This window comes from Chaetodon trifascialis, chromosome 5 (assembly GCF_039877785.1).
Source record: "Chaetodon trifascialis isolate fChaTrf1 chromosome 5, fChaTrf1.hap1, whole genome shotgun sequence".
In the NCBI taxonomy this organism is placed as follows: Eukaryota; Metazoa; Chordata; class Actinopteri; order Chaetodontiformes; family Chaetodontidae; genus Chaetodon; species Chaetodon trifascialis.
Genome location: NC_092060.1, coordinates 23,701,915 through 23,725,293, shown reverse-complemented (window position 1 = coordinate 23,725,293; position 23,379 = coordinate 23,701,915). Strand labels below are relative to the sequence as shown.

General features: G+C 43.4%; 1 protein-coding gene across 1 annotated transcript in view; it reads left to right on the top strand.

Annotated features, from left to right (window-relative positions):
* slit3 (slit homolog 3 (Drosophila)) overlaps nt 1–22,206 on the top strand; it is a 242,144-nt gene extending 219,938 nt beyond the window's left edge. Inside the window, exons 30-38 of the mRNA XM_070962829.1 lie at nt 1,590–1,683; nt 3,176–3,313; nt 4,062–4,302; nt 5,800–5,930; nt 17,506–17,660; nt 17,969–18,129; nt 18,519–18,676; nt 18,927–19,132; nt 19,253–22,206. Coding sequence (XP_070818930.1) covers nt 1,590–1,683; nt 3,176–3,313; nt 4,062–4,302; nt 5,800–5,930; nt 17,506–17,660; nt 17,969–18,129; nt 18,519–18,676; nt 18,927–19,132; nt 19,253–19,506 — 1,538 coding nt within the window. The 3' untranslated portion in view covers nt 19,507–22,206. The remainder of the gene's footprint in view (nt 1–1,589; nt 1,684–3,175; nt 3,314–4,061; nt 4,303–5,799; nt 5,931–17,505; nt 17,661–17,968; nt 18,130–18,518; nt 18,677–18,926; nt 19,133–19,252) is intronic.
* Nucleotides 22,207–23,379: the final 1,173 nt, after the last annotated feature.

Sequence of the window (23,379 nt, the reverse complement as noted above, 5' to 3'; positions counted from 1 at the left end):
ACACACACACACACACACACACACACACAAGCTGGTTCCTTTGGCTCTGAACCTCCACTCAGCTCAGTGAACCGGGGCGTAATCATCAGGTGTCACATTAAGAGGACAGTCCTTCGCTAGTTGCTCAGCTTTCTCCAAACTCAGCAAGCGGGACTGTCACGGCATATTTGCACCAGAGGGGAAGAAAAATCAAGATTTAAGGTCACAAGACCTTTTAAACAGCTGATATAAGGTTTCTACAACCTCCTAAATGAGAAAGCCACGGTTTAAAAAATTGAACATGAGCCTGAATGTGCACCATTCTGTCTTATAGGTGAGACGATGCAGTATCTCGTGGGCAATTTTGACATTTCAGCCATAGAGGAAAAGTCAGGACGTCGCCAAGACCATTAGGGTTTATTCCCTGGAGACTCAGCACAACACATTTCATGGAAATCCAATCATTAGCGCTGGAAGTAATTTGTCATGGAGCAAAGTGTTCGTGAAGGGGACATTTTGAGTTGAAGATGGCGCCACACAAAGGATCAGAGAGTCAATAAACTCATCAGGAATCATCCGCTTGGGATCATAAACATTCGTATTAAATTTGCTAACAAGCTGGCCAGTAGTTTTGTTCAGGTATCTCCCTCTGCAAACCCAGAGAGCCAACGAGTAAATCACCCCCAACGTGTTTGTCATCTTTCGTAACCACCTCGACGATGCTCTCATTTGTGTGTGTAATTTTAATAAGGTTTCACAGTTAATTTCACTTTGATAAATTAATGTTGGCATCCTTAACTAAGTGTCCAGCGTGTGAAACAGTCCGCCCAGGGGACGCTCGGTTTTATGGGCAATTAAAATTTACTTTCATATCACACGTTTGCTGCAGCTTCAAGGATTACAGATCCTCCAGCAGATGCAGCAGTACGCTGTAGCTCTGAAAAATCTGCGTGTAACAGTGACTTGAGGAGAGAGCGGTGCAGACAGAGGGGGTGGGAGTGAGGCGGCAGAGTTAGATTAAAGCAGGCGGAGGACGCTGGAAATGTGCTTGACCTTTCTCAGTCCCCTCTTCCTTCATATGACCGACTGCAGCGACTGCTTTTACACACACTGTTAACCCTTCTCACCCTTTGAGCATCTAAGTGTGTGTGCATGTGTGTATGTGTGTGTGTAGACTGTAGCCACTGTTGCACAGCCTATTAACCCCCGTCTCCATCAGCTCTGAGAAAAAGCTGATAATGCTCTTGTGTGTGTGTGTGTGTGTGTGTGTGTGTGTGTGTGTGTGTGTGTGTGTGTGTGTGTGTGTGTGTGTGTGTGTGTGTGTGTGTGTGTGGCGCATTATCTGAGGTCTTGAACAAGATAGACTCATATAGAAATGTCCTTTTCCGCCCTTGTTTTCTGTCTTTTCCGCCGTCATCTGAAGCCGACAGAGAACATGTGAAAAGGTTAGACTGGCTTTCTCCTGCGGTCTGGTTTCTTCCTCCTTTGTTTTTCTCTTTCTGATACTCTTCCTCACTGTGTCCCACTGCAGTCTGTCTGGAAAACAGCTTTACACCTAAACCTTTTAATTACTAGAGACATAAATATTTTGTTTCACTCTTTGTCGGCAGGTGACCTGTGTGAGGAGGTGGTCGACCCTTGTCTCCACGGCTTCGACCCCTGTCAGCACGACTCAAAGTGCGTCCATGTGGGCCGAAGTTACAGGTGAGTGACAGCTTCGCAGGCGGTCGGCGCTAAGAAGGGTCAGAGGTCACATCACTGAAAGTGACAACAAAGCGACAGGGGCGGCGAGGTCAAGGAGTTAAAAGCCGAATCTTTCGTGCAGCAAGGAGAATCAGAGCGATCATCGCTGCCCTGCCGTTCCAGCTCTGGATTAGACAAATACACAACCAGACAGCCGCACTCAAACACATTCACACAAACCAACAGACAGATGCACAGAGGTGTACTGATACAAATACACACACACAACACGGCAATACTCTCATATTCTCCTGTAATACTAACAACATATCACCATTCTGTCATCAGTGTGTTTGCCCTCATGGCTTGATTTTCCACGTGCCTCAAACTTTGCAGATTGTTCTGTTTTAAGGAGGCAGTAGAGAAGTTTTTTGCTTTAACGTATCGTGGTGCAGTAAATGTTGATTGCACGACATAGTGGCTACAGAGTAATGACACCATTGGTGCTCAGATTGGTCCCCAGTAAGCCACACTTTGGCTATGCAATCCTGCCTGCGACTGGTTATGTTCTCCTGGGGAAATGAAGGCTGATCCAGTCCGTCTGGCACCGTTTCTATCTGCTTTCATGTCTCCACTGTAGATTAAATGAGTGAATGAGCTCACGCCTTTTTATCCTGTTTTCTTCTCCACCTCGGCGCCAACCTCTGCTGCAGTTACTTGTTTGCTCGAAACAATACTCAAACGATGTTATTGCTGCATATAAAGTTATTATTTAACTCTACCTCTTCAGAGAACATGCTTCTTCCTTCTCTCTCATCTCCAAAGTGGTGTGGATCGTTTCACGAATACAGTGTGTCCTGCGTTTTCTGGTAGTTGCTGGGATTTGAGGGAAATGGAAAGTGAGCTGCGCCAACAATTATACCACTTGGAAACACTTGGGGGGGTTGAAAAGTTGTCAGTTTCCACTTAAACCTTTAGATTAATTCTATAACCTTTTCCATCAAACTGAAAGCAGACATCACTCTTGGAAAGTTTAGACATGTTACTTCATCTTACATCAACATGTTTCCAGTACCATGGAGCACACTTAAACAACAACCTACACATGTGCAGCTATGCACAGAAGTATATTGTATATGGCAATGCTCCTCCATAAAGCATTTAATTATTTAACTGCTTGCCTGATTCTGTAATCAAGTAAAATCTACTCCCCAGTCACTGCTCATATGTGCAGTAACAGCAAGCAGCTTGTCGAGAAAGAGATTTTGTAAATGTCCAACTTCCTATTTACTGAGTTCATTTGTATTTACATGGTCAAAATGTAACTTATCCTAAGGAAATTAACAGTGAGTTGAAAGTTTGGTGTCCTGCTCAAGAATTCTGTCACAGGAAACTTGTTGTTTCTGTAAACACGGGCTGTCAGCTCTCAGTACAGCAAAGCAGCTGTAATCATGAGGCAAAGCCTGTCGCCCACACACACAGTAATCCCATCCATATTTCCATGTCCCTGCAGGTGCGAGTGTTTACCGGGCTATGTGGGCCAGCACTGCGAGCAGGACTATAATGATTGTCTGGAGAATAAGTGTCAACACGGAGCTGAGTGTGTGGATGCTGTCAACGGCTATACCTGCGTCTGTAAAGAGGGTTTCAGGTGAGAGTCACGGAAACACATCATCTGCAAATGGCTTGAACAGACGAAGGCACGGTGACACGCTGCAGGGCCAAACTGGGAGGAGATACAGATGGCGCTTCATAATCAGACACTTGACTGTCTGGACTCACTGCGTGCAACTGTGTGTGTGTGTGTGTGTGTGTGTGTGTGTGTGTGTGTGTGTGTGTGTGTGTGTGTGTGTGTGTGTGTGTGTGTCTGTGTGTCTATGTGTGTCTGTGTGTCTGTGTGTGTGTCTGTGTGTGTGTCTGTGTGTGCAGCAGATGCAGCTCCATGTGGTTAATTATAGCAAAGACTGTTGTCAAGAGAGAAACAAATTCATCACAAGGGACAGAGAGAAAGAGAGAGAGACAGAGAGACAGACAGAGAGAAGGCATCGCTATGCAGGAAAGAGACAGACAAAGGAGACAGACAGCAGAAGAAAGATGGATGGACACTGTGGACAAAAAGAGGAAATACAAAGAAGCACTCAGAAATTCAGAGATGAAAAAGATACAGTGGAAAACAAGTTGATATACAGAATCTGGTTGCCATGTTTTTCTGAAAAAAACATGCCCATTTTCTTCTCATTATCTGTCCAACTCCACCAATATAATCCCCAAATGAAATGTGATGAAGCAAAATGTAGAACAAGTACCAAACAAGTTTTATCAGGGGAAATGGACACAACAAATCACCCTATTAAAGCTCTATGAATAAGTTATCTCCTCTTAATGTACCCCTTCCTCAGCGGGCTGTTCTGTGAGAATCCCCCGCCCATGATCCTGCTGCAGACCAGCCCCTGTGACCAATCAGATTGCCAGAACGGCGCCCAGTGCCTGGTGGTTGCCGGGGAGCCCGTCTGCCGCTGCATGCCCAGTTTCTACGGCAACAAATGTGACAAGATGGCCACCGTTCACTTCCTGGGTCGGGATGGGTACGTGGAGCTGCCAGGCGCCAAGCTTCGTCCCACAGCGCATATCTCACTGCAGGTAAGGTCGACCTTTGACCTCTGCTAGCAGAGGAGGTGTAGACATCCTGCACTCATGCAGGGATTTATGGAAAAGCACAACCAGAAATGTAATGTAATATTTCCTGCTCTCCTTAATAAAGAATAAAAAGCCCTATCTTGGAGAGTTTGTCACCCTTTGAAGGTACAAAAGCCATTTTCTGCTGCGCTACATGGAAAACATTTTTGGGCTGCTTGAAATAGAGCAGTGAGCTGCTGAAATCAAGCCTATAGAGTTGCACGACTTAGTGCCGACAAAGCAAAGCAAACATCTGCTACACCCTCTGTTTCCATTGCACACTGAGCACTTGTGCTCGTGCACACACACGTGCACATACACACACACTCGCTCACACAGAATATACGTTTTGGACACCTGAGAGTTATGTCCTAATAGAGACATATTTTCCTCCTTTTTGGAAATGAGAGTGCGAGTGGGCGAAAGAGAAACAAGAAACTGAGAGCAGTCTAATTGATATTTACCACCTGTTTGGATCTGTGTGTGTGTGTGTGTGTGTGTGTGTGTGTGTGTGTGTGTGTGTGTGTGTGTGTGTGTGTGTGTGTGTGTGTGTGTGTGTGTGTGTGTGTGTGTGTGCGCGCGCGCTCTTGCAGTCCTGCCAGGAGCTTTCAATGTCAGTGCCAAGGCTGTTTAAACTCTACCAAGAGGCCCTGACTGAAAGGCAAGAGAGAGAAAGTGAAAAAGAAAAAGAATGAAAGGGCCACAGCACTTCATAAATCACTGGCTTCTTTTCCTCTTTAACACTTTTTCTCTCTTTTCTTTCAGTCTGCATCCCACTTCTCTCCTCACCCACTTTTCAACATCTCGCTCTCCTCTTCCATCCCCCTCTCTCTCTCATCTCTTTTGTTCTCTGCATTTCTCCCTCCTTCTCTCTTCTTGGTCTGCCTCGATCTCATCTTTTCTCCAGCAGCTTGTTAGCAGGTGTTGACTTGGCTATGCTCCATTGAAGCCAAGAGTGTTAAGTGCTTGGCCCCTTGGCACCATTTCCACTCGCTAGTTAGTTAGCGCTTAGCGGAGCACGCGAGCAAGTGTGACATGTCAAGTGTGTTTGTGTGGGAGGGAGGCGCAAGCGACCTCGTTTTCGTGTGTGGCGAAATTTACATTTTGTGGTCATTTTTATACCACCTTGAATTGAAAGTCTATTTCATTTGTCTTTGATTCACATCAACGTCGACACTCGCAATCTAAAAATTAGCTCAGTGCCAGCTAAGTGCTTTGCCAGATCTGAGAAACTTGAGGGTAAAGCTGTTAGATTTCACATTGCTGAGGGTGCCAACAGTAAAGAGGTGGAACTCAGTAGAACCAAAACATTTGCCCATGTTTTAGGAACATCTTTTATCTGAAAATGTGAAAAAGGGGTCAAAAAGTAACCAGTGAAAAATCCCTAGTCGTCAAAATGACAGATTTTCACACTGTGTCCATTCTTCTGTCTTTATTTCTAATCCATCTCTGTCCCTCCAGGTGGCCACAGATAAAGACAACGGTATTTTGTTGTATAAGGAGGACCATGACCCCCTGGCACTGGAGCTGTACCAGGGACACATACGACTCATCTACGACATCGCCAACTACCCTCCCACCACTGTATACAGGTAGACCACACACCCACACAAACAAGTACTCTGTAGGATTTGCAGATTTCATATCATATTATGCTGAATCTCAGTTTTTAACATGGCTTAAACACATTTACTTCTGCTGTCTGACTTATGCTGCACAGTATCCACACTCGTTCGTTTACTCTCACATGCGTGTACGTTCATTTTAAGGGCTTTAATTCCACTTCTTCAGTGAAGTTATATTACACTGGACTCAGATGATGGAGGGGTTCAAGGTTGTTTGAGTGCACTTAAAAAAATCAAAAAGCACATACACACACATAGAAAAGTATGCAGACAGCACTCTTGTGCAGTTACTGCTCACGTTCAACACGAGTTAACGATTACACACTAAGCAAACATTCAACATCCATTCACTCACAAAGGCGTATATTTTAAATTGCTTATTTGTATCTGTTGGATGATGCTATTGGACTGCATAATACTGACAAGATTCAAGTGTTACAGAGCTTCAAGGTAATGCAAGGATACTTAAGAATGTAAAATGCATACATGCATATACGACACACATACACATCCCAACAACTAGAAGCTTTTTATATGCAGTACTTTAAGGACTTTTCAGTGGGTTTTGATTCGTCCTTGCACACACAAATGCACCAGCATAGTCTTTCACACACACACACACACACACACACACACACACACACACACACACACACACACACACACACACACACACACACACACACACACAGTAAAAGATCCATGTCTGAGCACTTCCCTCTATAAACAAACATGAACTCAGAAAAATTCCTTTACAATCCGGACTAGACAGTCATGTCCCACCAAAATTCTCTCTAGGTAGAACTTCAAACAGTGGAAACAAAAGCCCTCATTCAGTGGGTTAGTCTGCGAAAGCCCCTGGATATTATATAATCAGCTACATTCACAGTTTCATAGAAATGGAAATGATGTGGTGAGCTATGGTAACAGCTATGGTAATCCAGGAAAAGAGCACGATAATGTTTTCAGGAGTTACTTATGGGAGGAAACCACTGAGGGTTTGTATGCAGAGTGTCTGCAGAGATGTCACAGTATGCGCCTTTACAAATAAGCATTCAACAGTACATGTGCAAAAATACAAAAATAATCATAAAAAGGTTTGCACAAATTCATATTCACATAATGATTAAAGACACTGCCAAAGCTTTTTTATGAAGGCTGTAAGTAAGTATGTTCTTAAAACAAGACGGAAAGAAGCATTTTGAGGACAGGAGCCATTTAATGCAGTCGCAAACTATGTAAGCTGTTATTATATGATTTGATGAAAGCTGGGCAGCTCAAACTCAGCATCTGAACCAGTTGTCTATCAGAGGTGGAACCATCACAGTGAAAAAGCAGCTATTCAGAACAGCTGTCCCTGTTTGACTTCTCAGGAAATAAGATGAACAGCCTTATTTTTAGATTTTTAAATTAGGTTTGTTGGCAAAGGTTTCAACATGTTTAATGACGGCTTACAGACTTCTCAGCCTATAGAACACTACTGAATAATAAGTCAAGAAAATAAGAAAACTGATGTCGTGGGGCTTTTGTCATAGCATAGAATGTAATTATCTCTATCATGGCTTCTTTTACAGCACACCTCACAAACGGCTGTGAACAATACTCACTGTTTGACATTCGGTCATAAGGAAAGAGCTTTAGAAAACAAAACATGTTCATACATGCAGTCAGGATGTGCAGTGAGTCTCTGCTTGTCTGGAAAAAGTTTAAGACGATGCCTTTTTGAGCCATTTTGAAGAGGCACACAGAACTGACTGAAGGGTGGATTGGAAGAGGTCAAAGGAGAAGTGAAGGTGTAGAAAAGAAAAAAGAAAGGTGGCAAAGAATAAAAAGAGAGAGAGAAAAGGTATTGGCCAACTTTACATTAAAGTAGACAGTGAGAGATGGAGAAAGGGCCTTGTTCATCTTCGTCTGGTGCTGATTGGCTGCTATTGATTCTGTCTGCTTCTCTCTGTCTACACCGTCTGTGGCTGGAAGAAGAGGGGGAGAGATGTGAGTGGGATATATGATACAAGATTCAATACCATGTCCCGAGGGGTATCCAGTCTGTAACGCAGGCGCAGACAACAATGCAAACCGTACAAAACACTTAATAACATATCATTTGAATAAATACCAATAACCAAAAAGACGAGAGGATGACTGGCACCAGCCTCTAAACCTCATCGTGTGCTGCATCTACATTACTGTAATACTTGGTGTCAAAAGGAGATTTTTATTAGAGATCGGTTTATTGCACACGGCAGGGAGTGGGCACTGCTCTGCCAGTCCAAATAAGACTAAAGTTTCCAGAGTTTCTTGTCGGGGCAGATAATGGAAGGTGTTAAAGGCGGATGGAAAAATCACTTCCATCATGTAGTCCAGCTTGGAAAGCAACACAAAAACCCTTCATCTTGAAAAAGCACCAGCAGTACCACGGCTGTGAGACAGAGGCCACCAATCATCTTGACCATGGTCTCATTTTTTATGTTTTTTTGGTAATTATACCAAGGTATTATATACAGTAGATATTGAAAATGCCTCTTGAATGATCGCAGCAGTCAGCGTACTAATGCCAACTGCAAATCAAGGGAAGGGAGGAGAGCGAGAGAGACAGATGTTAGTGTAATTGAATGAATTAAGGGAGAGAGAGGATGGAGAGAAAGAAGTGACAGAAGATGGAGGAGAAATGAGGGAGGGTTTATTGCTTTCTCATTAACCCACCATTCCTCTTTCTATGTATTTCAATCAGTGATTTTGTTAGCATGTGGCGTCTGGCCGTGTGGTTGTGACTCTTTTCTATTGTCTCTGTACATAGAGACAAGGTCACAGGAGGAGGGGGAGGAGGAGGGGGAGGCGCTGGTAGCCTCCCTGCTTCCGATAATAGTATGCGGCCAGTTCATAATAAATTTGACTTTAGGATTAGGACGTTACGTCATCGTATAAATCCTGCAAGTAGCTGTGGGAGAAGAAAATTAAAGCCACAATTTACTACATCAAGGGCAAGGCTGTTTCTGCATCAGGTATTTCAATTTTGATGATTCATTTAAACCTTCACATTTTTTGTATGAGTAGAATTCGTATTAAAAAAATCATCTGCGAATGACATATATTTTAAATTCCTCTACATCTACTTAAAGTTTACATGGTTGCATTTTGATACATGTCAGTCAAGTTCTCAAGTTCAATCAAGAAACTATCTTTGCGTGCTGGTAACCGTTCAGTCCAAGCTGTTTAACTGTTAATGGGCAGATGAACTCCAATACGAACACCCATGTGGTTCTGTTTACGCTACAGTTGGTGTCTGCATGCTCGAGCGCATACACAGTCTGCTCAGTCATAAACTCTGGGCTGCAAGCAGAAGTTCTGCGTCGACCCTGCAGTTCCTGTGTACCATGTGAACAGTTTCATTTTGGCTTTAGCAGCACCGGAAACGACAGTTTCTCCGAGTTTCTTTGCCGTGCTGTGCGTTAAACACAGTGCCAGCGTTCACAGTGATCCTGCTGGTGTTGTAATAAGAGCTGCTTAATATAGGTTATTTAGCATGGTGTAGCATTGAGTTGGTGAACGTGAACTCGGTATTGTAGTTTCCATTGACCTTTGATAAGCGGATGCATACAAACAGCTTATTTATAATAATAATGTGATGCTGTGTTGAAGCACGTAGGTGAATTTCTTGCACCTTGCCCCACTCGAGAGAGGCCAGAGCGCAGGGTCAGCTGTAGAGCCGTAGCCCTGGAGCTGGTAGAGACCATGACCCGCTCAAGGAGACTTCAGCCGGGTGGATATATGCCAAGAGGTCAAAGACAAATTTGTTGGGCCATAACAACAACTTGCCATTGTGTGTAATTTCCCTTTTTTTTGCAGTCTGTGCAGTTTCCAGCTCTGTAGTGATTTTCTGCTTCTTCACATGAATGAGACTGGTTTGTAATCTGGGTGGGTAGATGTGTAGAGACCACTTATCCCAAATATGACCTTAACCAGAGTACGTGCTTGTATTCACAATACATGACACATTGTGAAAGGCAAGAAGAGGACGAGAGGAAGGGATGGTTAGAGAGGAAGGAAGAATCGAATGAAAGAATGGAAACAAATCTAATTAGGCACTGGCACAGATGGGGAGGGGTGGAGACTGGGCTGAAGAGGTTGAGCAGGAGAGAGGAGGTTTGTATGGATGCGTAGAAAGATTGATCAGTTGAGAGATTGACATAGATAGAGAGATAGCCAGAGAGACAGATGGATAGACTGATGCTGGAAGGAGGGCGTGTGCGAAAGAGCAGACAACGCGATAAAGAGATAACTGGCTAGAACAGGTCGGCCGCCAGAGGAGAAAACAGGAAGGGTAAAACAGATGGATAGAAGCCGTCGACATGAAAAGACCACGAGACACAGTTGAAAGGCGGGATGGATGGGAGAGGAGTGAGGGATGACAGAGGGCAGAGGGGAAAAGTAAACCACAGAGTGAGTCAGGGAATTATCCTTGTCTGGTCTTGTTAACTCGACACGGGCCACGCCTGGGAGGGAGACAGACGGACAGACAGAGTGCAAGAAAACCTGAGAGAGTCAGGAAAGAAATCGAAAAATGGGGACAGATGAAGACGGAGTGGGGCAAAGAAGTGTCCGAAGGAAAGACTGAGCGAGAGGTACAAGCCGGGAAGACACAAATAGAGACAAGGGAGCAAATGAGGGAACAAAATCCACAAGAATGAGAAAGAGAAAAATGAAAGATTGAAAGTGAGAGGAAGAAACAGAGATCCGTAGAATCCAATTCACAATGCTAAGCACTGAGTAAACACTGTCTCTATGCTCAGCATTAGCAATCTGGAAGGAGACGAAGCCCAGCTCCAAGCCTGGAGCTCATTTTACCACAAGCTTGTATGTATTCCTTTGTATGTGCCATCTTTTGATTGCATGAGTCTGAGCATTGCAAATGACCTATCTTATCTGCCCTAATTTGGAAATACATCGTAAACTGACTCAAACCACATGGCTAGGCAGGCACAGCAGAACGTCCTGCCACCATTCAACTGATACTGTCCAGAATGGCGTAACCATTTAACCACCACAATCCGAGCACAGCAATTCTGGCAGTCCCTGAACATGGCACTGTCCATACAGTTACTGCGGTTGTTCGACTGAGGGCCAGGGACCGGTGCCAGTCCCTGGGATGTTTCTGAATGATCCCTGGGTTGGTTATCTTGTGTAGAAACCAGGAGCCAGGAAGGGCATTATGTTCAAGCCAGTTTTTGTCATCGAGCTGAAATGTAGCCACAGGCCAGATTAAGACACACTCATGTAAAATTAATGCTGGTAAAATGGTCAATTAATGAGTCACCTCACTTTTAACGGTTACTATTTGGCTTTGAGGTAGAGATTTGATTGTGGTTGGTTTCGGTTGAGTTTGCACTTTAAGAGAGAGGGGAGGAGCAGGTCAAAGAGGAAGCCTGGAGCAGACGTGGAGGTCTGAGTACACAAAGCATGCAGAAAGGATACAAAGCTATATTATGCACAGGCATACACCGATAAACACGCACACACCTGCCCAGATGACATCTGGACGGGAGGCAAAACTCAAACAGAGAAGTTGGATTAGAAAATGGAGAGCGAGGAAAAGAGAGGGAGAAAAAACAGAGGGATGCAAAAAGGAGGAGGAATCTCAGCAGGGTTGGCAGACAGATGTGAGGCTGGAAAACAGAAGGAATGATAATGAAAATAAAAGCATACGAGAGATGCACACAAGTGGGTGAGCATTGCATCTGTAGAGAAAAAGAGGGGAGAGAGAGAGAGAGAGTGACAGAAAGAGAGATAAGAGGAGGTGTACAAGTCCTTCATTGTGCCCTCATTAGCAACAGATGAAAGTGGTTATGCATGTCCGGTGTTACATGAACAGAGAGAGAGAGGGACAGGGTGTGTGTTTGTTGTGTATTAATGTGCTGCCCTTTACTAATGCCACACTAATCTCCCGTCGGGTCAAAGAGAGCACATCTACTATTATTCATCAGCGAGCGGCAGAGGGAAAGGAGGAGAGGATGATGCAGGTAGAGGCAGTGGAAGCGATGGATGGATGAGTGGACAGTGAGGAAAGACAGAAGTAGGGTGAGGAGAAATGATGATGGATGGTCGGGAGGAGGAAAGTGGAAAGGGATGCGAAGGAGGAGAGGGAAGACTGGAGAGTTGGGATGATCCAGTCCAGACGTACAGTTATCGGATATGGGACTGATGCCGTCGATCCACGTACACATCCAGATTCCATAGTCTACTTATAGTTACAGTATTTTGTAGGTTTTTTGAGTTCTGGCACTTTTATTTCAAATATTCACTTTGAAAACCTTGATGAACCTTAACATGAAGAAGCTGTCAGTTTGCCTTTTCACTCTGAAATTCTGTCACCTTTGGACTCGTGTAGAAATCTCCTCACTCGGTAATGCATTGCAGTGCACTTCATTTGTTTTTTAAAAAAAATAAAAATAAGTTGCCACAGCAACTTGCACTCCTACACCTGTTTGTATATAAGGACTACTGAACCTACAGTTCAAATAAATGGCTTTGGAAAACGTTTAAATTTAAGACGTTTTGTACATCGCTAACTAAATTTACAAAGTAAACAACAAATACTTGCCAAATACTGAATATTAAACTAAAATAATATCCATCCATCCATTATCTATACCGCCTATCCCCTTCGGGGTTGCGGGGGGCTGGAGCCTATCCCAGCTACAATGGGCGAGAGGCGGGGTACACCCTGAACTGGTCGCCAGCCGATTGCAGGGCCACATGAAAGGACAAACAAACATTCACACTCACACCTACGGACAATTTAGAGTCACCAATTAACCTAATGAGCATGTTTTTGGTCTGTGGGAGGAAGCCGGAGTACCCGGAGAGAACCCACGCATGCACGGGAAGAACATGCAAACTTCACACAGAAAGGCCCCGCCTGACCCGGGGATTGAACCGGCAACCTTCTTGCTGTGAGGCACGCGCACTACCTGCTGCGCCACCGTGCAGCCCTAAAATAATATTGTTTTTTTTTATTTTTTTTTTTCCATTTTGTGCCAGCTGTGGCAATTTACTTAAGAAATGAACAAGTAAATACTCCAAACTTTGTAGTGACATCCATGAAACAAAGAGCAACAATTATTATATCAGTTAAAAGGATTGAGTGGGCGGGAAGCCAGTGAGGGACTGTGTGGTGAAAAAGAGGTCCTGACCAACCAGGACTTGATTCTGGTGCTGAAGGGTTTGGGAGCTGAGGGATGGTGTGAGACTCCATGTGCTCTCAAAGGAGACAAATAAGTTCCCATTCTCAAAGTTTACAGTGCAAACAGGTTACACTTCAGAAGGAAATTCGCCAAAGTTAAACTAAAATGCGTTACAGGTCCAAAGATACTCAGCGGTCTTTAGGCACACCTTTGATAGTGATTAAATTATGACTGTAGTTCCACCAAATCAAATCAATACGCCAAATGTAACATGTACTGATGTTGGTGACACGATACAGGTGTTCCTTTTATTGTGTCCACCCAAAAATCAGTGTACCCAACGCTTCACCCTCTTGCTACATCCCATGCACACCAGAGACCAGATGAACTCAGTCTCTTCTGATGTTTGACATATGGAAGCTGTGTAAAAAGTGCGCTTTCTATAGGATACAAGTCTTACAAAAGGATTTTCTGTCACATTTAGATAAGTGAAAGTGTCTGACCTGAATGTGGCTCGTAGAGACCGCAGGGCCGTGGTTAAAGCAAACAATCCCACAATCCCTGAACATTATAGGTTTAAAACGCTCAGAGGCAGTTCAAACTTTCTAACACTGAAACCTTATAGGCCTGAAACAACGAGCGCTCATTCCTGAGACTCGACATCAAAACGCTGCGAATCCACTCCTGAAAAGTACAAATTTCATCTGAACTGGCCGGCCGGGTTTAATGGAAGCTGAAAAAAAGAGGGAAAGAAAACAGCGAAGGAGCTCGCCGTTCAGCAGCTGCCGTCTCAGCAATGACTAATTGAGGTTACCACGGCAATATGGGACTGGGATGCCTGTCTGCTGAACATCATTTTAATCAGATTGGGCTGCTAAACACACACACATGCACAGCCTGACACACACATAGACACATGCAATTACACTCACACACATGCGCGCCAACAAACAAGCCAATGCATACAGCACGGTGTACAAAGATGCATGTACACACACAGACAAACACACAAGTATTAACAAAAACATGCACAAACACACAAGGACCGCTGTCAAATACAGTCACGCATGCACTCACGCACACACATAATGTGGTTTAGAAACATTGTAAGTAAATGATAGCAGTGCCTAATTAGATTTAACAGTGTAAGTGGATCTGTGCAGTTGTTTCTAATCCAAATATTATTTTTTTCGGTTTAAGATATAGTCAGCGACCTGTAATTACTTTTGGGTTTGTATTTGATTCAGTTATATTAAAAAAAAATGTTGGGGTTTTTAGGAAGTTCATTTTTAGTGAAGCTTATTTATGTGTGTATGTGCTCATTCAGGGTGTATTTGATCCTGGACTGACAGGAAATTGACGTCCCTTGTGGGTTTGGGCGAACACAATGAGAGTAAGAGAGAGAGGCAGTTGAAATGTGGTACGGCTGTGTGTTTGTTTTCATTGAAATCCATAATGGGCTGCTTTTTTACTGATACACAGGGCCAAAACAACTTCAAAGAACCTGAAATACACACTTAAGTTTGTACACACACACATGCAGACACATATACCAATCAAAAAAGTGAAATGCTCCTCACACAGCACTGCAGAAACATACGTTTAAACATGGGGTTAATACAGATAGTACGTATTTATATATTTGTGATTTGTTGAATCACACGCAAACACGTCTCAGTGAGGTTCTGGAAAACATCCACTTGGCTGTTGATAATATTGGCAAACATCAAATACACACACACATACACACACACACACACAGACACACACACACACTCAACCACACACTCCCCTGCAGGTTCAGCGTCAGCTAGGACAAGGAAGCACTGACCGTTAGTCCTTTACTGCCACCCGGTGGAGCTTTGGTATTACAGCAGGTTCTCAGCTCAGAGTGTGTCTGTGTGTGTTTGTGTGTGTCTGAGTGAGTGTGTGAGATTCAAACCTGGGCACAAAATCAGCGTGAGAGTGTCTTCAGCTGTGTGAGCGGCCTGTTTGATTTCACTTTCCAGACACTTGAACAAATTTAAAAGGGGATGAAGTGCTCAAAGAACAAAAGCAGAGAAGCCTCAGAGGAGTGAAAGGAGGAGAAATGACTGTTGTTATGGAGGGAAAGGAAGGCACAGCGGAGCAAAAAGAGGAGAAGATACCAGGAGTAATCAGGGAGGAAAAACAAGATGAGGGGGAAGAAGTGGACGAGAAGAAGAGGAGAAGGAGAAGATAGGTACGGAAAGAAGAGAAAAGCCAAAGCGAGAGAGTGAAAACAAAGTGAAGATAGGAGATGGGTGCCGAGAGACAGAGAGCTAATCTTTCAGGCTAACAGACGGTCATTTTGCGTGGTTGCAGCAGGCCTGTTTGAGATCATTATTAAATTACATGGCTCATAATGGAAACCATGGATGTGTCTGTGTTGGGTCTGTGAGTAGGAGCTCTTATTGTAAGAAACCACCAACTAAGTGTTGATCTAGATTGATGTCCAGAAAAGTGGTACTGGTTTTTGTTTTTTGTTGTTTGTTTTTTTTTTGCCTGTGTTGATGCATAAATGGCTGTGTTACTCATTTCTACTATTCAGTTACTCTTTGTATGTAATACCCATGAACATCAGCATGATACATGTAAAGCCATGTAGCATGAAAAAGTCTATGTAAGGTCCCATCAGTACAAAGCCTTAAAGGACCAGTGCGTAAGACTTAGAGGGATCTACTGCCAGAATATGGCTGAAATTAAATATAATATTCATAACTATGTTTTCATTCATTTCTAATCACCTGGAAATAAGAATAGTTGTGTTTTCATTACCTTAGAACGAGCCTTTATATCGACAGATGGAACAGGTTCTCTTCAAATGTGCCATCATGTTTCTACAGTAGCCCAGAGGGGACAAATCAAACACAGGAGCTCCTTTTGCATTTTTTGTGAGATTCGTGTCTCCTGCATGCTTGGCGAGGGGTGTTCAGTTGGATGCAATCTGCAACCTCACCACTAGATGCCACTAAATCCTTCACATTGGTCCTTTACATGCACAGTTGTACTTTATGGTTTTTAATATATATTTTTCTGCTTTATATCATTTTGTTTAATTGAGTTTCTGCTCTTTCCTCTTCCTCATTACGTTTTTTATTTCTTCTTCTGCTCCATCTCCTCTTTTTGTTCAACTTCTTTGCCATCGTAACCATAATCTCTTCTCCATCTCTTTAATCATGATTATCTCTTTTCCTTCCTCTCCTTCTGACGTTACAGCATCTGCTCTGCTCCCTGTTTTTCTCCTTCTGTATGGTCAGCATTTTCTATGAAAGTCACGCTGGCCCGCCTCCAGAACTCACAACCCCGCTCCATTGGCTGTTAATGTAACATCACTGTAATCTGAACACTTTATAAACAGCTGTCAATCAAAGCTGACTTGAGGCTCCTTAGCTAGTTAGCCAATGAGGGATTGCAGACAAAGGGATGTATTGTCTTGGTGTTTAGCTGTGGGAGTCTGAAGCAGACCACCGACGGAAAGAGTGGCTTCACTTGTTCTTTTGTGTTTTTGATGTTCTAGTCGTTTTCTCCGGGTTCAGGCGGGGAAGAGCTTGGGTGAACGGAGGCACAGTCAACTTCACCACCCCACCGTCCACCTCTCTTTCCCTCTCTGTCTCTCACCCTCGCTCTCTCTCCCTCCTACGACTGTGCCAAACCACTGTCTCTATAGCTGTCTGTCTCCCCTCCAGCAAAAACCATTTAGTGGGGAATCTCAGACACACACAAACACACACACTTTCTTCCCAGGGGTCAGACATGGTGCAAAAGGTCATGATCCTGGTTCACTGCAGGCTCATCGTCAGTGGAAACATTCATTTCCTCAAAAAATATCAGCACTGTAGTAAGAGAGCCTCTGTATGTAACAAAAGGGTCCAAACCGGTTGAGTCTGACCATTAAATTGTATAAATTTAGTGTTGCCCGAAGGCTCCAGCCCATCAGAATAAGCTACCCTGCGTGCTGCGGGGGGACCCACTGTGGGCCTCAGCCCCCATGTTCGGAAACTATGGCCTAGATCAAGGGCACGTTTTAATCCCCCTCCAGAAGAACTCTGTATGGAGGATGTGATCAGTCTGTTTTATGTCTGAGAATAACATTTCAACACAGATTTCCCTAATTTCTTTTTCATTTAGTTTGGTCGATTTGCAAACACAACAAAACAAAGAAAAAAAAATGTTTGACTTGAAAATGTTTGGAGTCTGTTTTTTGTCTAGCATTTCCAATTTGCCCTATCGTGTTTTTTCTCCCTAATTCTCCTGTCTGGTGTAGAATTCAGCAGTAATTTATCATAATAGGAACCATACTGAAAATCTCTCCTTCCTTTGTGTGTGTGTGTTTGCTACAGCGTGGAGTCGGTGAATGACGGGCTTTTCCACACAGTTGAGCTGTTGATTCAGAACCGCTCGCTGAGCCTGGTGGTGGATAACGGCGCCCCCAAGAGTCTGGGCAAGCTGGCACGTCAGCCCTCCGTCGACCACAACACCCAGCTTTACATCGGAGGTACGCACACTCATTTGCACACGTACATCAGTCCATGTTTGTAGACATGTGTTCTGAAAACACAGATGTTACTTGTGCCTGCCTGTGCTTCCTTTTCGTGGCTGTGATTACACCTTTTCCATGCATGGGTACAGATGAATACAGACAGCTGTTTTTGTGGAATTTTTCCTCAAAAAATGGGAGAAGAAGAGTTTGAATTTGCTTTCTTCTTGTCTCTGTTCCTCTCATTGTCTTCCATTCATTCCTTTTCTTAACTCTCACTCCGCTCATCTCTTTCTTCTTTTTCCATAACTTCCTTCATTTCCCAGGTGTACCGTCTCAGGTGGTGGCCTCAGGTCTGCGGCCCGGCCCTGAGCGCTCCCCTCAGGCTTTTAATGGCTGTATCCACAATGTCCGAATCAACGGCGAGCCTCAAGACCTGAGTTACAGAGCTGCAGGGGGGGCACGGCCGCAGGGGCTCGAGGGCAAGGTAATTACATGTGCAAGACTTAAAAAGCAATAAGCGGCATCATGTGTACTTTCTGAGCTTGTCGGCTTAAGAACAAGTAAAATTATCATCGTGCAAAATCTTATTTCACTAATGCAGCAAGGAGCTTCATGCTCAAGATCAGTCCAAATAAAAACTTCATTTTCATAATGTAAGCAGGAATACAAAACATTGTGACTGATCTCATGAAGATTTTTAAGTGACATTTCAATAAACCCATGCTGGTTGCAGCTGTAGGAAAAAACACATTTAGGAGCTATATTTTCGCTGGACTTCCGCTGTTGAAATGAAGGCTGCAGCGTTCATACAGCGTCCAAATGTTTGTCAGCTTCCTCTAACAGTATTTCCTCCCTTTCTTTGTCTCTCTTCAGGCTGATGCCATTCTTGCAGGGTGTCATGCCTGCAGTGTGTGTGCTCAGGGTGCATGCAGGGAGGGAGGAGAGATGGGGGTAACATGTGACTGTCCTCCAGGACGCAGCGGGGCCCTGTGTGACCAGACGACGGCACCGGACCCCTGTCAGAACAGCAGGTAAGCCAAGTCAGCGGAGACTGAGCAGAAATGGAGGCATGTAGAGGTGTAGAAAGTCACATGCATGTACTGCTTGTACCTGACGCTGCTGTTGCTGCAGTAGTTTCACATTTACACTCTAAACAAAGAGGTTAATGAGTGCAGGAAATGGGCTGTGTCATGTGGTCATGCCCGTCTGAAAGCAGCCATGAGTAAAACACTGTCACATCTCCTCTGACGTGTCTTCCCTCTGTCCTTCCTCTCACTCCAGATGTGCCCATGGTGTGTGTGTGCCGAAGGGTCAGTCCTACAGTTGCAAGTGCAGCGATGGCTACCAGGGTCAGTACTGTGACCGACGGCAGGAGCCTCCGGCCTGCAGGGGGCAGCGCTGCGGACACGGGGAGTGTCGCGTGTCCGAGGCAGGAGAGCCCGTCTGCCACTGTCAGCCAGGGTACACTGGACCTACCTGTGACACAGGTAAAAAGGAGACTGTCAGAAGAGGCGATAGAAAATGATCTCAAGATTTGACAAATATCAGTACATATAATGTGTGTGTGTGTGTGTGTGTGTGTGTGTCCCTTCTCCGTTAATGTCCAGAGCTTACATGTCAAGGAGAGATGGTGAGGGAGCAGCTGAAGCGTCACCACCCCATGAGAACATGCACGTCCACCAGTAAGATTCCCCGCATGGATTGTCCCAGATCCTGCCAGGCAGCGGCACCCGCAGGCGTCTGCTGCGGCGTCACCAAGAACAGACGGAGGAAGGTGGTTTTCCGCTGCACCGACGGCACCTCGTACTCCGAGGAGATGGAAACTGCTCTGGAATGTGGCTGCTCCAAGTGCCCGTTGTAACAGCACCGCAGTCTGTTAGTTTGTTTCGCAACACCCACCGCTGCCGTTTTGTGAATTCTACACGTCAAGGAGGCTGTCGCTCTGAGATTTTTCCACGTTGATCAGCACCACCATTATGTGATTGTTTTTTTTTTACACATTCAGTTTGACCGCCACCAATTTGCTGCCGAGAGAAACCACGAAGAAAAACAAAAATGGGACATGTGTGCGTGTTTTTTGACAGAGAGAAAATATATTGTAAGATATAAGTGAGAAAAAACATAGAACTTATTTTTATTATGGATTTTTTTTCTAAAAGATGATAAAAGGACTGATAAGTTGTTTTTTTAATATGTTGATTATATATTGTGTTACATAGTATGAAAAGTTATTTTGTACCTTGTAATGAGAAAAAATACACAGCAAAATAGATTAACATTCCTTAAAAATATATGAATTTATATGTATGTATAAATCTATATAAATATATACCCTAACCCAATGAATTTTATATTTTCCACGTGTATTTGCATGATGTTAATGTGAGTGCTGATGTGTGGGAGGCTCTGGACACTGAGAGAGGAGGGCTGAGAGAGAAGAGCCTCCTTGATTCCACAACAAGGAAAAGGTGGCAGTCTTCTGTTGGCCTCTGTCTTGGAGAAAAAAGGAAACTGTATGTGCCTAGCTAACCTGCTTCACTATATAATGGACATCTTCCTCACATGTGAGTTCTTTGAGAAAACATAAAAGACTCTTTCCATGGAGATGATTTAACAGTTTGTTCTAATATTGTGTTATTCTTTAGTTTGCTGTTGCACACCACACATGGAGCCACATGAGGTTTGACATGAAAATCTGAATCTGCCATCCTTTAGGATTCAATATCATGAATCAAATTAACAATCGTGAAATCAGTACTGGGATGTTTGACAATAGGTAATCCCTCATCAGTCATGAGAACTTATAGTGTTGGTTCAGAAACAGGAAGCCATTTTTAATCAAATCACCCATTCACATAAGAGGATGTAAGTTGACACCATGCTGCCCACTGTGATGTCACAGTGTACTGACACCCCCCTCGGTGCACTTCTACGTCACTGCAGCGAGGCGAGACGTTAAACCGCTGGATTAAAAACAGCAATTTTCAGCAGGGCAGGGAGGCCCCTTAGAATAAAGCCGTTGTGCCAAAGTCAACTGTATTTGCCTTAACAGAGAAGTAGGTCACAAATCTGACTGAAACTGAATTATATAAGTTGAAGTGCCTTGGCGTTCTAAAGGCATTGTTGTGTCACATGTGGCAGTTGACAATGCAGTCAAAATGCTATGGTGGCCTTCCTTAGGGACTGATGCTTACATTAGATAAACACCCTTCTCTCCTCTTCAGGTTGTGTGGGCAGGCCCAGTCAAATGTGTAAAGATAAAAAAAAAAACAAAAAAAACGAGATGCCTCAGTCATGTCACAAACCTTTTGGTATGAAGTTTGTTGTGTCTTCATGGCCTCATGTAGAATGTGAAATTGCAGCATCAACAAGAAGCCTTTTTCCCTCTCACAGTGTTAATGTGCGATGCATTCACTGTGTTGTATGTTAACATTATATCATGCAGGTCTGGTTGCTTAGTGGACCACGAGAAGCAGATATTTCCACAGAGCATGTACTTTCAAGGTTTTCACTTTTAAGGTGACGATTTGTTAATGTTTTAAATTTCCACATTTACGTTGTTGGGTGGAGGTTAAAAAAAGTGTCTTACAGTTATTGACGTGAAAGAATCAGATTTGGACCAAGGCGCCACAACACAGCAGAAAAATACTCTCCATAGATGACTAACATGATTAAAAGTATAACAAAAGACTATAATGTAACTACTACTGTATTGTTTGCTTTATACATTGTTGCTTTGTTTACAACAGGTGCAAAGTATTGTCACACTTCTTCAGTTAATTCTTTGAATTTGGGTTTGAAACATATCAGTATTATCCTTGTCTGTCAGTGTCCGTTTTCCACACCTTCTGCTCCTTCCACCAGATCCTTCTTCTCACTTCTTTTCCTCACATCTTTCTCCTCCACTGAAGCGCTGGGTGATATGCTAAAATTCAGCTGCCCACCTTCAGCCCAACAACCAGCAATTGCTGATGAATTCACACAGGTGTGCCCCCCCCCCATAGATTTAGCTGGGAGATGTGTGTGATCGGTGAGTTTGTTATGTTTGTTAATCCAATAAACAAACACAAAATATCATGGAAGGAAATTTTCTTACACTTGTTTTCCTTAATAAACGGCAGACTCAGCAGAAACAAAATAAAACTCACTAAATCTGTTGTGTTTAGTCTTTCCACTGTTCCAACAATCTCAGCCTCTGGTTTGGTCGAAATAAACCCTTCATTCACAGAGTTTGAATATGAAAGTAGTCCGGCGTTCCCCTCTGCCTTTCTCCCCATGCCTTCATCTGAGACATCTCCTATTATGTTGCTTCCTTACATTCCCTTTTCCACAACAATTCGAGGTTTATCTTTTGCCCCATTCTCTTTGCTCTATCCATCCCCTCTTTTCCTCATCCTAAAGGTTTAGTTCTTCATTGTGACCAGACTCAAACACCTTAGTTATTGGTTATTGACAGCAGAAGAATAACTGCATTGTCAGTCATTTCCATTTTCCTGGTCTTAGGTTAAAAAAACACGAATATGTGAGTGATGATAATTGATACTTATGTTGAATGTTAAAATTAAACTACCATTGAAACTACACTCTCTATCTCTGTGTCTGAGTTCTTGAAAAATTCATGTTTGACTGCAGTGTAGTTGAAACACCTGAACTCAGCTACTTAGCTGAGATTATTTATGACTGTTTCCAATAACATTGCACTGGTTTCACTAGTTTTTGTAGAACATAGTGGTGGAAACTGTGCGGGGAAGACATAGAATTAACATCTGTAAGTAAAATCAATTGAATGAATTAAAGATTCAAACAAATTATATAACTAATACTTACTATTTTTCTCATAAAATTGTCTTTACAAAGTTGTTATTTATCCTCTTCATTTTCTTTTAAATTAAAAACTGAAATACTAAAGCAGTTTTTGGTACACTTTGAATAAAGCTTTTGTCCTGTTTGGGTCAGTGTGCTGGTGGAGACAAGCCAATCACTTCAAAAAATAATTTTCACATAACTGACATACCGTTGCCAAGTTGGAGTCGTCTTCTTCATTTTTAATTTCTCAAATGAGTGAAACAGCGCCCCCACTGGGTTGTACCGGCCTGCACTGTAAATGTCAGTCCGCCCGTGTGGTCAAACATAATATTGCAGCCTTCACGAAGGGACGCCAGGTGACGTTGGTGCCTGACAATCAAATGCCGCCATTGTCATACAAAAATGTAAATGGACAAGTCTTTGGAGAAAGAATAAGCCCTCTGATATCAATTTTTAAGCCGTTTATACTCTGGCCTCACAACAAAAAAACGAATGTTTAACGTTTATTGACAAGGAAACAGCCGGGAGATTTAGTTTACTTTCCAGTGTTGCTAACGGTAACAGCGTAGTTTAGCTAACGTGTGTTAGCTAGCAGCGATGGAGTTCTATGATGGATTTCAATGAACAAAATGACCATCACAGCAACGACGGATTAACTTATGACATGGATACTTCATAAAAGACATAAGAATGGCCTTCAGGTTCAAGTCACGTGAGTCATTAACACTTTCCGTCTCTCTCTCTGTCTGTCTGTCTGTCTGTCTGTCTTTTGTTCGCTGTTTGTTTTATTTGATGAAAAGTTTTTCTTTTCTTCAAGTTTTTGGAAGAAAAACTTGAAGAAAAGTTTGTCATGGCTGTCTGTGTGTTGTTGCTGTATATCGCATCTTGTTGGCTCGGACATTGAAGCTGTCGCAGTGTTTCAATTGCT